This window comes from Schistocerca gregaria, chromosome 3 (assembly GCF_023897955.1).
Source record: "Schistocerca gregaria isolate iqSchGreg1 chromosome 3, iqSchGreg1.2, whole genome shotgun sequence".
Taxonomy (NCBI): Eukaryota; Metazoa; Arthropoda; class Insecta; order Orthoptera; family Acrididae; genus Schistocerca; species Schistocerca gregaria.
In genome coordinates, this window is record NC_064922.1 from 312,041,407 (window position 1) to 312,057,661 (window position 16,255).

Below are 16,255 nucleotides of genomic sequence, written 5' to 3' on the forward strand. Positions count from 1 at the left end.
TCATCCTGTTGTTATACACCAAACACCCTCTGTTTCTTATGTAGGAAAAACAAATTAAGTAAATTTGCTTTGTGATTTGGGTGCCTACTCATTACATTTAGATTTTGTTCTGTTTACAAATAAAATAAACCTATAAAATGGTAATCTTATTGAATATACCAGAATGGCTAAAACATCGAGGGATATGCAGTCTGGAGAGTTCCATGAAGATTGTGAGTGAAACTTGTTGCAGCTCGAGACCATCAGGCTTTAACTCGCTCTTTGGAAACGCTTGATTGAGAGGACCATACGTTATCTCACTCCTCAGAACCCTTCACTCACAGAGCCTTAAAGTTACTTCCCTCCAAAGTAACATAGAAGAAGAAATTTTGATGGGAAGTGCCGCAGGCACCTGAGTTTTTATGTTCCTAGTCACACTTATTCCAAACCTCTCCCCAGGGTGCTCACGGTCCTTTCGTGAGCACGTGCGTGGCGAGCACGGGGCCCTGAGCTATTGCAGCTTTCCTTCTTTCCCAGGCTGCATTTCCTTTCCCTTCCCCTTCTTTCCTGTCCTTGCTCTTTCCCCCTCCACCCTCTCCTCTCCCTCTCTTGGTGTCCTTGTTTATGTTGGCCCCGCTAGCCTCCTGGTTATGTTGACTATACGATTTGGATTTGTTGTGTGATTACCTCATCCTTTTGGCCTCCTCTGGGGTTTGACCCTCATTACTAAATTTCTATTCCGTAGTGTGAGCCATTTGGGGAAGAGCACCTTACCTAGTTTCTCCAAAGTGTGTCCTCCTAGTTCCTTAACGTCGTTTTCTGGTGCTAGGGTACATAGCCAGCACGGTAGCCAGCCCATGTGGTGTGGTTTCCATGTACCCGTTTGGCTGAGCCCCCCGAAACCACGGGGATCACACTTCTGATACCTGAGCTGTGACCTTCTCATGTAAGCCTAGGAGTGGTTGCTTGTCATCGTGGAGCGTTGGAACTCCCGGCAATGGCCGCTGTGCCAGGTGGCCCTTTGCTGTGGCTGGGTGGCGCTCGTGTGGAGAGCCCCTGATCGGAGTGGATGGTATCAGGGCGGACACTGTGCAAATGAAATGTATAAGGGTTCAGAACTCTGGCCGTTCTTCTACGGCCATCTCTTTAAATGGAACTGATTCTTTTAGTGCCGCTTCTTCTGCCCCTTCAGCCATCCCTTCCATGGCTACCCCTGGTAGGCTGGTCGGCTAGTGTGAATCCTTTCCTCTGCTATCTGGTTTGCACCAGGACTGATGGGGATGTTTCACCAATACTAAATCTTTATTTTTTGTGGAACACATTGAAGACAAGTTTGGCGAAGTGGACTCTCTGAGCAAGATGCGGTTGGGTTCATTGTTGATCAAAACTGCTTCAGCTGCCAAGTCTGTAGCCCTTTGTGCCTGTGACAATCTTGGCACAATTCCTGTGTCCATTACCCCCCACCCCCCACCCCCACCCACCAGTCTTTGAATATGGTACAAGGAGTAATTTTTCACAGGGACATCATCCTTCAAATTGATCAGGAACTTGGGGAGAATCTAGGACAGTGGGGTGTTCACTGTGTTCGGCATGTTCAGAAGGGCCTGAAGGACAATCACATTGATATTGGTGTCTTGTTCGCAGACCCCTCTCTGTGGTGACTTTAAACATCCACTCCATACAGGAGTATAAGTCCCTTGATCATTTAACCTACACTGAGGATCGTAAGAAGTACGCAGGTCTTCATCCTGTGTCAATGACTTCTAGCTAGGCTTTAGTTACATTTTCACCCCTTTCTCCCCCCAGTCATGAACCCCTCGCCTTCCCCTCCTCCCCTGCAGTTCCCACACCCTCCCCTCCTGGTGCTGCTCCTCCTTCCCAGCTGGAGAAGTGTCCCACTTCTTCACAGCATCTGCCGGTCAAGGGCGCCCCTCCTGCCCCCCCCCCCCCCCCCCTTCCCGGCACCTTCCAGGCCAAAGATCTGCTGCCACAGGACAACCACGAGAAACACAGTCTGTGGGCCCTCAGGTCACCCCGTTCTCATTCTGTTCCACATCTTGCTCCAGCTGGCTCCCTTTTGCAGCACAGCCCTCCTTGAACTCTAACAGAAAAGAACAACAAACATAAGTCCCGGGACAAGGAGCCTTTGATGTCGCCAGAGGTCCTGCCCCCACCTTTGCAACCTGACTCTGACCTGCTGTTCATGGATGTCGCCCCCTCCTTGTCGGTGACAGATGGTGACTGGCTTTACCCTGTTAACCCCCTATTTGAATCATCGTTCTGTGGTTCTCCAATGGAATTGTAGAGGATACCATCATTTTCCGGAGTTGAAATCCCTTATTTCGTTTTACTCTGCAGCTTGTGTGGTTCTACAGGAATCTCATTTTACTGATGATCACTCGCCGGCCCTCCGTGGGTTGCGTGCTTTCTGTCGCAATCAAGTCCTCCCCCTGCAGGCCTCTGGTGGCGTTTGTATTTTGGTCCATACGTACATTGCTAGCATATGGATTCCTCTTCAAACTACATTGGAAGAAGCGGTTGCTGTTACGGTCCACCTGGACTCTGGGGTCACAGTTAGCAATCTTTATCTCTCTCCTGACAGGGCTCATACACCTGCTGCCTTAACTGCCATTCTTCAGCAACTTCCTCCTCCCTACCTCCTTCTCGGGGATTTTAATGCTCATCATTCCTTGTGGGGCAGTGCATTTCCATCTAGTCGGGGTCTTCTCATAGACCAGTTTCTTGCAGACTACGACTTATGCGTTCTTAATTATGGCTCCCCTACCATTTCAGTGCTGGTCATTGTACCTTTTCTGCCATTGATCTTTTTCTTTCTTTTCCCCTCCCTCCTCCCTTCATTATACTGGTCGCCGCACGACCACCTTCGCGATAGTGACCACTTCTTGTTTATTCTCTCGCTCCCTTCCCACTCCCCGATGTACAGGTTACCTTGTTGGTCTTTCCAATACGCCAGTTGGCCTTTGTACACTGCACAGGTCATTTTTTCTCCCTCTTTGTTGGGTTGTATTGATGACGTCCTAAGTGACGTGTCTGATGTGATTGTTTGAGCTGCTAGCCTTGCTATCCCATGCTCATTTGGACCATTTCGCTGCCGACCAGTCTCGTGGTGGAGTACGGCCATTGCCATTGCCATCTATGATCGCGGTCGAGCTTTGCAACACCTTAAAAGGCGCACATCAACTGCCAATCTTATTACCTTTAAACACTTCCGCGCCAAAGACCATTATTTATTCAGATGGAGCAAATGGGTGTGTTGGGAACGGTTTGTTCCTTCCCTCGGTTCTACTGTCCCTATGTTGAGGGTATGGGCTACACTTTGTTCTCTCCAAGATTGCCATCGGCCGTCTACCCTCCCGGGCCTTCCCCTCCCAGATGGTCTTTGCGCAGACCCGTTGATTCTCGCAGAACATCTTGCGACCCATTTTGCAACAGCATCAGCATCAACCTCGTATCCGGCTGCTTTCCTTTACCAGGAACAGCGGGCCAAAGCTTCCACCTTACGTTTTACCCCTTGTCAGTCAGAATCTTACAATGAACCTTCTACTGAATGGGAACTTCTTTCCGCACTTTCTTCTTCTCATGATACGAACCCTGGCTCAGACTCCATTCATAACCAGTTGCTTCAGCATCTCAGTGCTCCACAATGACAGCATCATCTCTGGGTGTTTAACCATATTTTGCTCCAATGTGACTTTCCTTCTCAATAGAGGGATAGCATCGTGGTTCCTGTCCTTAAACCTGGTAAGAGACCACCGTTTGTTGAAAGCTATCAGCCAATTAGGCTGACAAACGTTGTTTGCAAGTTACTTGAACAGATGGTAGTCCGTCAGCTCAATTGGGTCCTTGAATCTCAGGCTCTATTGTCCCCTTGCCAGTGTGGCTTCCGAGAGGGACAGTCTCCGATCAATCATTTACTTCCCTTGGAATCCACAGTGTGACAGGCTTTTTCCCAACACCGCCATTTCGTTGCAGTATTTTTCGACCTTCCCAAAGCCTATGACTCGGTTTGGAGCCATCCTATCTTATACTTCATGAGTGGGGTCTTTGGGGCCCACTCCTGATTTTTATCCGCCAGTTCATGTTCCATCGCTCATTCACGGTCCGTGTTTTTAGTTCTCCAATGACCCAGGAGTATGGCATCCCATCAGGTCCCATATTTAGTGTACTTCTTTTCCTCATTACTATAGATGGACTTGTGGCCTCTGTCCGTCCTCTGGCCACCCCTGCTCTGTATGTGGATGATTTCTGCATTTGGATTGATTCCTCTTTCATGGCCTCTGCAGTGCAGCAGTTCCAGTGTGCTATACAGTGTGCCTCTTCATGGACCCTCTCACACGGGTTTCAGTTCTCTCCTTTAAAATCGTAGATGGTCCACTTCTGTTGCTGTACTATGGTCCACCCCGATCTAGAGCTCTACCTCAATGCGTGATTACCTGTGGTCCCACAGTTTCGTTTCCTGGGTCTTCTTTTCAACAACAAGCTCACTTGGCTGCCTCATATCAGACTTCTGAAGATAGGACGTTTTCGTAAACTCAATGCCGTTCATTTCTTTGCCCACACCTCATGGGGTGCGGATTGTTTCACTCTCCTCCGCCTTTATTGGGCTTTAGTGCTGTCTCGCTTGGACTCTGGTTGTCAAGTTTATGGTTCAGCTGCTCCTTCCAAACTGCGCCTCCTGGATCCGGTCCACCATCGTGGTATCTGTTTAGCCACCAGTGCCTTCACTACTAGCCCTGTTTATAGTCTCTTGGTTGAAGCTGGGAATCCCCCCTCCCCCCTTTCTGTTCGGTGGTCCCAGCTTCTGGTTTATTATGCAATCGCTGTCCATTCCTCTCCCACTCATCATTCCTATTCTATCCTGTTCCCAGACCAAGAACATTGCCCACCTGACTCCTGCCCTCTGGCGGGTTTAACGGTTGGGCTCCGCCTTGTGTCTTTTCACTGTGATTTTCAGCTTCCTTCTTTGTCCTGCCTCTTACGTTCCCTCCCCAACACCCCCACCCCCCTCCTGGTTAGTTCCTTGGCTGCGAATTTGGAATGATCTCTGCCAAGGCCCGAAAGAATCCATTCCCCCGATGGTGTTCCGTTGTTTTTTCTGCCGAATTTTGTGGGAGTTTCGGTATGCTGTTGTTTTTTACACCGATGGCTCTAAATCTGCTGATCGAGTGGATTATGCCTTCACGTGCTCTGTAGGTGTGGAAAATCATCTCCTGCAAACTGCATGTGTGTTGTTTACTGCGGAATTGATGGCAATTTCCCAGGCCCTTACCTTTATTAATCGGTCCCAACTCAACTTCATTTTTTTAATTTATGGGCTCAATGAGTAGCCTTCAGCCTATTCAACATTGCTTTTCCCACCATCCCTTGGTCTTCACCATTCATGACCGTCTCGCTGATCTTCACCATGCTGCTTGTTCTGTTGACTTCCTTTGGGTCCCTGGCCTTGTGGGTATCCCAGGTAATGTGCTTGCTGATTATTTGGCTGGGGGAGCAGTCAGTTACCCACCTTCTTCTGTAATCCATGCTGCGGTGGATATACAGCTTCATATCAAATCCCACTTCGCACAATCATGGGCCAACTCTTGGGAGGCTACCTCACTGTCTAATAAACTTCATGCGATTAAGGTGACCCATGTCCCGTGGAGTTCTTCCTTCTGCCTCTCTCAAAAGGACTTTACCACCCTATGTCGTCTCCACATCAGCCATATCAGGCTGATCCATGGTTTTCTTTTGCATAATGAGCCACCTCCACTTTGTGGTTGTGGAGCCTTCCAGTCAGTAGCCCACATTTTGGTGGAATGCCCCCTTCTTTTGCCTCTGCATACTAATTACAGACTTCCCCGCACTTTACCCTTAATAGTGGCAGACGATTCCCAGACAGTTGAACAGGTTCTCTGTTTCCTCTGTGAACGTGGTTTTTATTTCCAGTTCTAAGGTTTTTAATCTCCCTCTGGAGTAGGGGCAGGGTGGTGAAGGTTGGGGTCTCTCTCACTGTAAGCTGTATTTGGAGATTCCTGACTCCCCTCCCTGGCCAACATTCTCTTTTCTCTCCCTTTTACTCTGTTTTTATTGCTTTTTAGATTCGGTTAGTCTCCTTTTACAAGACGCACTTTTACATTCTAGTGGTTGAACACTTTTGAATAGCAGGTGGTCTTGCCTGTGCTGCATCAGAGGTGGGATATTTCTTGCTTATAGCATAGCCTTGGGGTTGCCCACTTGCTGACTTACCTCCTTTTCTTTTCACCATTGACAACACAACTGCACTTTTACATTTTTTAGCCGTTTACCTTTTATTGTTATGACTCCTTTGAGATGTAAATCCGTCCGACACAAGGGACTGATAACCTTGTTGTTTGGTCCCTTAGACCCCAGTCAGCCAAGCAACTTATTCCCAACAATTTACCATTTCATTTTAAATGTTTACAATTTCCCATGACCATAAACAAAAACAAGGCCTGGTGCTGCATGTAGCAGGTGAGGACCTTAGTGTCAGTTGCTTTTTGGACAGCCAGCTCTAGAGGGCCCTCCCCTGTGTAAGTGAAGCAAACCATCTCTTCATTCATGTCCCCCAGTCACACTACTTCAAATGTTTTGTACAAAGAAACCTTATAAGTCAGAAATAAAATCCACAAGTTTGAAGTCCCAAACACAGCTATAGATAAATAAATAAATAAATACCTGAGAAAAGTTGGGTTTCTTAGTCTTTCATATGCCTCAAAACAGTATGGTATAAACGTAACCTATTGTATGTGTAAAAATTATTGATGGGGTTTTTTCTCATATGTGTAGATAATGTTGCCTGCATAAATTATGGTTGCAATTTGTTGAGGCTATCAAGAACGATTGCTAATAATTTTTAGTGTTGATGAGTTTGTATAGAAATGTCCTCATGTAAGGAAGATGTTAAAATGACAACAATACTCTGATTTTGAGATTAACATTCATTATTCTGTCAGTTGACATTTTTCTGATAATCATATACCAATTTGTTTGTTACGCAAATGGCATGTGTACTTTAACAATTGAAATTCCTCCAGGAAAAAAAGAAAAACTGAAAATTTTTCAGGCTAATTTTCGTCAGGAATCATGTTGACTCTTTAGCTGGAATTACTTCATTATATATTTTTCTTGCGCATACAAAAATGTAGCTAAAAAAGTGAATTAATATTGATTTATGCTTCCTGTCCATGTTACAGAGGGCTCCTTAATCAAAAACACATTTACCTCACACACACAATGGGTGCAGAGTGTATGTTGGTCTAAAACTGATGAACACCTTTTTGTATCTGGAAGCTATGATCAGGATATGAAGCTTTGGGACACAAGAAGGTAAGCGTGGGTCTTTCACTGTTCTGTTGTGGTAGGAAAGTAATATTAAACATAAACTATCATTATGTAATGCATTTGGTAGGTATCCTTTTACAATTGTGGGTGGCAGAGAGGTACATTTTTCCTTGTAAGTGGGGCAAACATTTGTAACTCAAATCGAGCCTGTGTAAAATCCCATCAGCATCAACAAATAAATTAAAGAAAATACCATGTTATGGAATACTGCAGTATATCAACTTTAATGACTGCCTTGTTCATTGAACAATGCTATCATGTTAGTTATAGGTGTTTGGGAGAAAAAGGATTCACTATTATTTGGTCAAGGAACTTTTAGATTCTCATTTGTTAAATATCTAATAGTATATTTATGAAGTGTTGTAAAGTGAAGCATATTCATAAAATCTGTTATGTAGAGGTTAAATGGAGGTCCAGAGTTTGTCAAGATGAACCTGGGAAAACAAGTCTGTGTTTTATTGGCAGGACACTTAGAACATGTAACAGATCTACTAAGGAGACTGCCTACATTGTGCTTGTCCGTCCTCGTTTAAAATACTGCTACGAGGCTTGGGATCCTTACCAGGTAGGACTGACGGAGTACATTGAAAAAGTTCAAAGAAGGGCAGCATGTTTTGTATTATTGTGAAATATGGGGGAGAGTGTCACAGAAATGATACAGAATTTGGGGGTGGACATAATTAAAAGATAGGCATTTTTCGTTGCGATGGAATCATTTCACGAAATTCCAATCACCAACTTTTTCCTCCGAATGTGAAAATATTTTGTAGACACTGACCTACATAGGGAGAAACGATCACAACGATAAAATAAGGGAAATCAGAGCTCATACAGAAAGATATAGGTGTTCGTTCTTTCCGCACACTACACGAGATTGGAAAAATATAGAATTGTGAAGGTGGTTCAATGAACCCTCTGCCAGACACTTACATGTGATTTGCAGAGTATCCATGTAGATGCAGAGGTCAGATATTCCAAGTAATCAAAATTTTTTGCAACATGTCTATTACTGCAATTCTTGAGATACTGCCCAGACGTTAACATGAAATAATTCGAAGTCATACTGACAAAGTATCAGTTGGTTTTGTCATTCGTAAATTTTTTGGCTGATGCTTCAAGTTATTTGATTCTGTACAGTTGGCAAAGGATACTGTTATACCATTAAATATTATTTAGTAAATTTTGAGAACCAATATTTAACATTTAATTCCATGACTTTCGTAATGCATCTCACAAAAGTATGGCAACGACCAAATGAGAGAGATCCTGTGCAGACAGTGTGTGTGGATGAAAGTGAGTAAACAAATGTGATAAATGTGTATTTTGCACTATGCACTGTCCAGTAGACTCTGACATTTATATTTGGAAATGGTACTTTTCTACAGCATGTGAGTGTACAGTTATTTTTCTCATTTTCTCCATTTCTTTGTGTGTGAAAAGTCATTGACTGGTCGTAGTTTCCATTCCATTTTTATGACCTTATGTACTAATGAAAATGCATGTAATTCTAATAATGTTGTTGTTTTTGCTGAAGCTGTAGACATACTTTTTGTTGCAGTCCAAAGGCACCTTTGTATGATATGAGTGGACATGAAGACCAGGTGCTATGCTGTGATTGGTCAAGACCTGATCTTGTGGTGTCAGGTGGTGCAGATAACACTGTCCGTATTTTTAAAACAAAACATATCAAGGTAGAAGAGATGTAAGAAGTAACAGATCTTACAGTACTAATAATGTGCAAAAGACAACACTACACAGTAGGTGTATAACGAAGATGAGCTACGGTAATTACATTACCATGCAATAACAAATGTATATAGTTAAAGATGAAACCAGCATACATCTCAGTTGAAGTACAGTAAATTTAATTTCAAAACATGTATTGAACCATGAATATAGTATTGTGTAGTGAAATGATTTTAAATTTTATACTGTTTTAATCACATGAGAGAGAGAGAGAGAGAGAGAGAGAGAGAGAGAGAGAGAGAATATCCTTGTTCCATTATTTACCTGTCTCTTGTGTTAGATCACAAAATGTGAACTGGGCATTATATATTTCTTGTTATGTTCCCATCTTTACATTTTTACATCAATTTGAGAATTTGCCTGCCAGCACTTGAGCTGAATAAAAGTGTTCCATATTTGACAGTTAAGATTTGTATCTGTCAGTAGTTCACAAGTTATTGGCCTTCAGTGAAGTGTATTTGCTTGGAAAAACTTTTAAAAATGGTGTGCGTGTGGCCACAAAATATTCATTTGTTTTTATACTGGCTAGAAGTATTTTGAGTGTAATAACACCATTTAAGCATGGAGTTAACGGAAGCGAATGAGCTAATGTGGACAACTTGTCATTGTTCACTACCATTCGCTTGTATCTGCGAACAAGCATATACAGTAAACTTAATGGAAGAGAACATTGTTAGTGTCTTTTGGCACTAATAATTGGCACACAGGGTACAGCACTGTAGTTACTGCCATAATGTAAAACTTAAGTATTCAGAGAGGATTATTATGCATGGAAATCACACTGTTTTTGATGAAGTAATCAAAATTGCACAGAAAAGAATACACGTGTCTGAATTTGTACATGAAGCATGTGGAACTAAGGCACTTAACATTGAATTGTAGCTCCCGCTTTCCTTAACAGTATCCTAACCACACACTCATCAGTTGCAGCCTCGTTGGTGAAACTGTATTACTCTGCCGTCTGTTGATGATAAACGATACTACTTCATCAGCTAACCATAAACTTATCTGCTGACCTAAGTTTATGATCTTTTTCAGGAAGTGAGGGAGTCTGATGAAATCGCGTGTTGTATTTCTCAGTCTGATAGGCGCTCTTGAACGTAAAACGATGCAGCAAACGTCATCACTTGGTCTGTCTTCAGAGCAAATTTTTGCGATTCTCAGTGGACCAATGGACAAATAAATTAGTATAAATGACAGTGGAAGTGATCTGTGTAGTGATAAAGACAATGATACTGACTGTTTCTAAAAAATGCCGGAAGAAAGTGAAGAGGAAATGGCTGGTTGAAAGGATGAACTAAGATGAGTTTCATCAGTGAAACATGCACAATGCGGAGAAGGCTGGAAATGGGAAGAAATTGACAGCTGCATTGTGGTGAAATAGTTGTATAATCAATTGGTTGTGAAGCTAACTGCTGTGCTGCAGACTTCATTCAGTAACAGACTGTTCTACAACCGCAATCTAGGCTTCTCAACTGGGTAGATATTGATACAGATGAGCTTTTTTTCCCATTGTAGTTGTTGGAAATTTTTCAGAAGCCATCCATAAAATCTTATTTCAGCAAGCACCTGCTTTTGAACACACCAATTTTTTTTACAAGACTACACAGTGAGACAGATTTAAGCTACACTATGTGATCAAAAGTATCCGGACACCGCGAAAACACATGTTTTTCATTTTAGGTGCATTGTGCTGCCACCTACTACCAGATACTCCAGATCAGTGACTTCAGTAGTCATTATACATCGTGAGAGAGCAGAATGGGGTGCTCCGTGGAGCTCGTGGACATCAAATGTGATCAGGTGATTCGGTGTCATTTGTGTCATATGTCTGTACGTGAGATTTCCACGCCCCTCAACATCCCTAGGTCCACTGTTTGCGATGTGATAGTGAAGTGGAAACTTGAAGGAACACATACAGCACAAAAGTGTACAGGCCGACCTCATCTGTTGACTGACAGAGACAGCCAACAGTTGAAGAGGTTCGTAATGTGTAATAGGCAAACATTTATCCAGACAGTCACACAGAAATTCCAAACTGCATCAGGGTCCACTGCAAGTACTATGACAGTTACTCGGGAGGTGAGAAAACTTGGATTTCAGGTCGAGTAGCAGCTTGTAAGCCACACATCACGCCAGTAAATGCCAAACGATTCCTCGCTTGGTGTAGGGAGTGTAAACATTGGACAATTGAATAGTGTAAGAACGTTGTGCGGAGTGACGAATCATGGTACACAATGTGGCGATCCGATGACAGGGTATGGGTATGGCAAATGTCCAGTGACATCATCTGTCAGTGCATGTAGTGCCAACAGTAAAATTCGGAGGCGGTGGTGCTATGGTTTCATTTTGTTTTTCATGGAGGAGTCTTGCACCCCTTGTTGTTTTTTTGCCACTATCACAGCACAGGCCTACATTGATGTTTTAAGCACCTTTTTGCTTCCCACCGTTGAAGAGCAATTTAGGGATAGCGATTGGATGTTTCAACACTGTCGAGCACCTGCTTGTAATGCACGGCCTGTGTAGGAGTGGTTGGACAATAACATGCTTGTTATGGACTGGACTGCACAGAGTCCTGACTTGAATCCTGTAGAACACCTTTGGGATGTTTTATAAAGCCGACTTCATGCCAGGCGACGTCAACAGACATTGATACCTCTCCTCAGTGCAGCAGTCCATGAAGAATGGACTGCCATTCCCCAAGAAACCTTCCAGCACCTTACTGAATGTATGCCTGCGAGAGTGGAACCTGTCATCAAGGCTAAGGATGAGCCAACACCATATTAAATTCCAGCATTACCAATGGAGTGGCTGGATACTACTGGCCATTAAAATTGCTACACCAAGAAGAAATTCAGATGATAAATGGGTATTCATTGGACAAATATATTATACTAGAATTGACATGTGATTACATTTTACGCAGTTTGGGTGCCTAGATCCTGAGAAATCAGTACCCAGAACAACCACCTCTGGCTGTAATAACGGCCTTGATACGCCTCAGCATTGAGTCAGACAGAGCTTGGATGGCGTGTACAGGTACAGCTGCCCATGCAGCTTTCAACGCGATACCACAGTTCATCAAGAGTAGTGACTGGCATATTGTGACGTGCCAGTTGCTCGGCCACCATTGACGAGACGTTTTCAATTGGTGAGAGGTCTGGAGAATGTGCTGGCCAGGGCAGCAGTCGCATTTTCTGTATCCAGAAAGGCCCGTACATTACCTGCAACATGTGGTTGTGCATTATCCTGCTAAAATGTAGGATTTCGCAAGGATCGAATGAAGGGTAGAGGCACGGGTCGCAACACATCTGAAATGTAACGTCCACTGTTCAAAGTGCTGTCAGTGAGAATAAGAGTTGACTGAGGCGTGTAACCAATGGCACCCCATACCCATACGGGTGATATGCCAGAATGGCGATGACAAATACCGCTTCCAATGTGCGTTTACTGCGATGTCGCCAAACACAGATGCAACCATTATGATGCTGTAAACAGAATCTGGATTCATCCGAAAAAATGACATTTTGCCATTCGTGCACCCAGGTTCGTCGTTGAGTACACGATCGCAGATACTCCTGACTGTGATTCAGCGTCAAGGGTAACAGCAATGGTCTCCGAGCTGATAGTCCGTGCTGCTGCAAACGTCGTAGAACTGTTCATGAAAATGGTTGTTGTCTTGCAAACGTCCCCATCTGTTGACTCGGGGATTGAGACGTGGCTGCACGATCCTTTACAGCCGTGCGGATAAGATGCCTGTAATCACGACTGCTAGTGATATCAGGCCGTTGGGATCCAGCACAACATTCCGTATTACCTTCCTGAATCAACCGATTCCATATTCTGCTAACAGTCATTGGATCTCAACCAAAGCGAGCAGCAATGTCGTAATACGATAAACTGCAATCACGGTATGCTAGAATCCGACCTTTATCAAAGTCGGTAATGTGATGGTACGCATTTCTCCTCCTTACACGAGGCATCACAACATCGTTTCAACAGGCAACGATGGTCAACTGCTGTTTGTGTATGAGAAATCGGTTGGAAACTTTCCTCATGTCAGAACTTTGTAGGTGTCGCCACTGGCGCCAACCTTGTATGAATGCTCTGAAACGCTAATCATTTGCATATCACAGCATCTTCTTCCTGTCGGTTAAATTTCGCGTCTGTCATCTTTGTAGTGTAGCAATTTTAATGGCCAGTAGTGTAGATAATGGTGCTGGTACAGGTTGGACTGTTTACCCCCTCCCCTCCCCCTAGCAGGAGCTATTGCATACGGGGGCACATCAGTAGACCTAACTTTTTTCTCATTACACTTAGCAGGTGTTTCATCTATTCTTGGTGCAGAAAAATTTATTACAACAGCAACCAATATACGATCAGAAAGTATAACTCAAGAACAAGCACCCCTATTTGCTCGATCTGTTGCAGTTACAGCCCTTCTTCTTCTTCTTCTTCTTCTTCTTCTTCTTCCACTTCCTGTTTTAACAGGAGCTATTACTGTACTGTTAACAGACCAAAGCCTAAATTCATTGTTCTTTGACCCTGCAAGATGAGGAGACGCAATTCTATATGAACACTTATGATTATTTGTACACCCAGAGGTTAACATTTTAATTCTACCAGGATTTTGAATTATCTCACATTGTGTGTCAAGAAAGAGGAACAATTGAATCATTTGGAACATTAGGTATAATTTATGCCACATTATCAATTGGATTAATAGGATTTATTGTATGAACACATCATATATTCACAGTAGGAATGGCTGTTGATACACAAGCATATTCCACATCAGCCATAATAATTATTGCTGTACAAACTGGTATTAAGGTATTTAGATGATTAGCTAAATTTTATGGAACTAAATTAAAGTTCAACCCAATGTTATTATGAGGTCAAAGATTAATTTTTATTCACAATTGGTGGATTAACAGGTCTGATATTAGCAAATTCATCCCTTGATATTGTACTCCATGATACATATTATGTAGTAGCACATTTCCACTATGTATTACCCATAGGAGAAGTATTTGCAATTATAGCTGGTGTTATCCAATGATACCCATTATTTACCGGACTAACCATGAACAATACATGATTAAAAATTGAATTTACAATTATAGTTATTGCAGTAAATTTAACCTTTTTCCCCTCAACACTTCCTAGGTCTAGCAGGAATACCACGAAGATAGTCAGACTACCCAGACACACATACATCATGACATGTAGTCTCAAGAATTGGACCAACAATCTCCATGGTAGGAATCATCATATCTATTGTAATTATATGAGAAAGAATGGTTACAAATTGAACAATTATATTTAGTGCTAATATAAGCAGATCAACAGAATGGTTACAAAATAACCCCCCCCCCCTGCAGAACAGTTATTCAGAATTATCATTAATTTCTAGATTCTAATCTGGCAGAGTAGTGCTGTAGAATTAAGCTCTACAAATAAATGTTTGACCTTTTATTAGAAATACATAATGGCAACATGATCAAATTTATCACTTCAATATGGAGCTTCACAACTAATGGAGCCATTATCATTTTTCCATGACCATACTATATTTGTATTGTTACTAATCACAGGTTATACCCTAAGATATGTACTATTTATTGCCTACGCAAACTGAAATATACTTCATGGACATCTAATTGAAACTATTTGAAGAGCATTGCCAGCAGTTACTCTACTCTTTATTCCATTTTCCTCATTACAACTATTATATTAACTTGATGATTCAGTAGACGCAATAATTACAATTAAAATAATTGGCTAACAATAATACTGAAGATAAGAATATTGATACTTCCTAGACGTAGAATTTGATACATACATAACACCACAACAATACCTAGAAAATGAAGCATTTCAATTATTAGATGTAGACAATCGCACAATTCTACCCATAAATACAGAAGTATGAGTATTAACAAGAGCTTCCGATGTTCTTCACTCATGAGCAGTACCTGCTCTAAGAGTTAAAACTGATGCTATACCTGGTGGACTAAATCGAGGAACATTTACAATAAATTGACCTGGACTATTCTTTGGTCAATGCTCAGAAATTTGTGGAGCAAACCACAGATTCTTAACAATGGTATTTGAAAGAACTTTGGTAAATCTCTTTATCAAGTAATTATCTAAGATAATTTAAGGAGTTAGTTAATATATATAACATTAGTGTTAATCTAAAATAACTAAACAATTAGTACACCATGAAGTATCAGATGACTGAAAGTAAGTAATGGTCTCTTAAACCAAGTAATAGAAAATTAACACCTACTACTGATGAGGAATTTTTAGTTCATATCCCTCAAATATCACCACTCATGTGATTCTCTCTATTCATTATATTTTCAGCCATTTTAATTTTATTCAATCAAATAACTTTTCCTCTTTTAAACCTAATCTTATTTTTAAAAAAAGTCTGAAAATAAAAAAATTGAGATAAAAAATCTAACCTGAAAATGAAAACAAATCTATTCTCAACATTTGATCTACATCTACATACATACTCCGCAATCCACCGTATGGTGCATGGCGGAGGGTTCCTCATACCACAACTAGCATATTCTCTCCCTGTTCCACTCCCAAACAGAACGAGGGAAAAGTGACTGCCTATATACATCTGTATGAGCCCTAATCTCTTATCTTATCTATGTGGTCTTTCCGTGAAATGTAAGTTGGCGGCAGTAAAATTGTACTGCAGTCAGCCTCAAGTGCTGGTTCTCTAAATTTCCTCAGTAGTGACTCACGAAAATAACGCCTCCTTTCCTCTAGAGACTCCCACCCGAGTTCCTGAAGCATTTCCGTAACACTCGCGTGATGATCAAACCTACCAGTAACAAATCTAGCAGCCTGCCTATGAATTGCTTCTGTGTCCTCCCTCAATCCGACCTGATAAGGATCCCAAACGCTCGAACAAATCTGCCAATGTACCGAAGACGACTATCCGCCTTCCCCACAACTGCCATTACATGCTTGTCCCACTTCATATCGCTCTGCAAATGTTACGCCCAAATATTTAACTGACCTGACTGTGTCAAGTGCTACACTACTAATGGAGTATTCAAACATTATAGGATTCTTTTTCCTATTCATTTGCATTAATTTACATTTATCTATATTTAGAGTTAGCTGCCATTCTTTACAC

At 42.2% G+C, this 16,255-nt stretch overlaps 1 protein-coding gene across 1 annotated transcript in view; it reads left to right on the plus strand.

Annotated features, from left to right (window-relative positions):
* LOC126354683 (ribosome biogenesis protein WDR12 homolog) overlaps positions 1 to 9,273 on the plus strand; it is a 38,835-nt gene extending 29,562 nt beyond the window's left edge. The window contains exons 8-9 of the mRNA XM_050004486.1: positions 7,197 to 7,329; positions 8,903 to 9,273. Coding sequence (XP_049860443.1) covers positions 7,197 to 7,329; positions 8,903 to 9,050 — 281 coding nt within the window. The 3' untranslated portion in view covers positions 9,051 to 9,273. The remainder of the gene's footprint in view (positions 1 to 7,196; positions 7,330 to 8,902) is intronic.
* Positions 9,274 to 16,255: the final 6,982 nt, after the last annotated feature.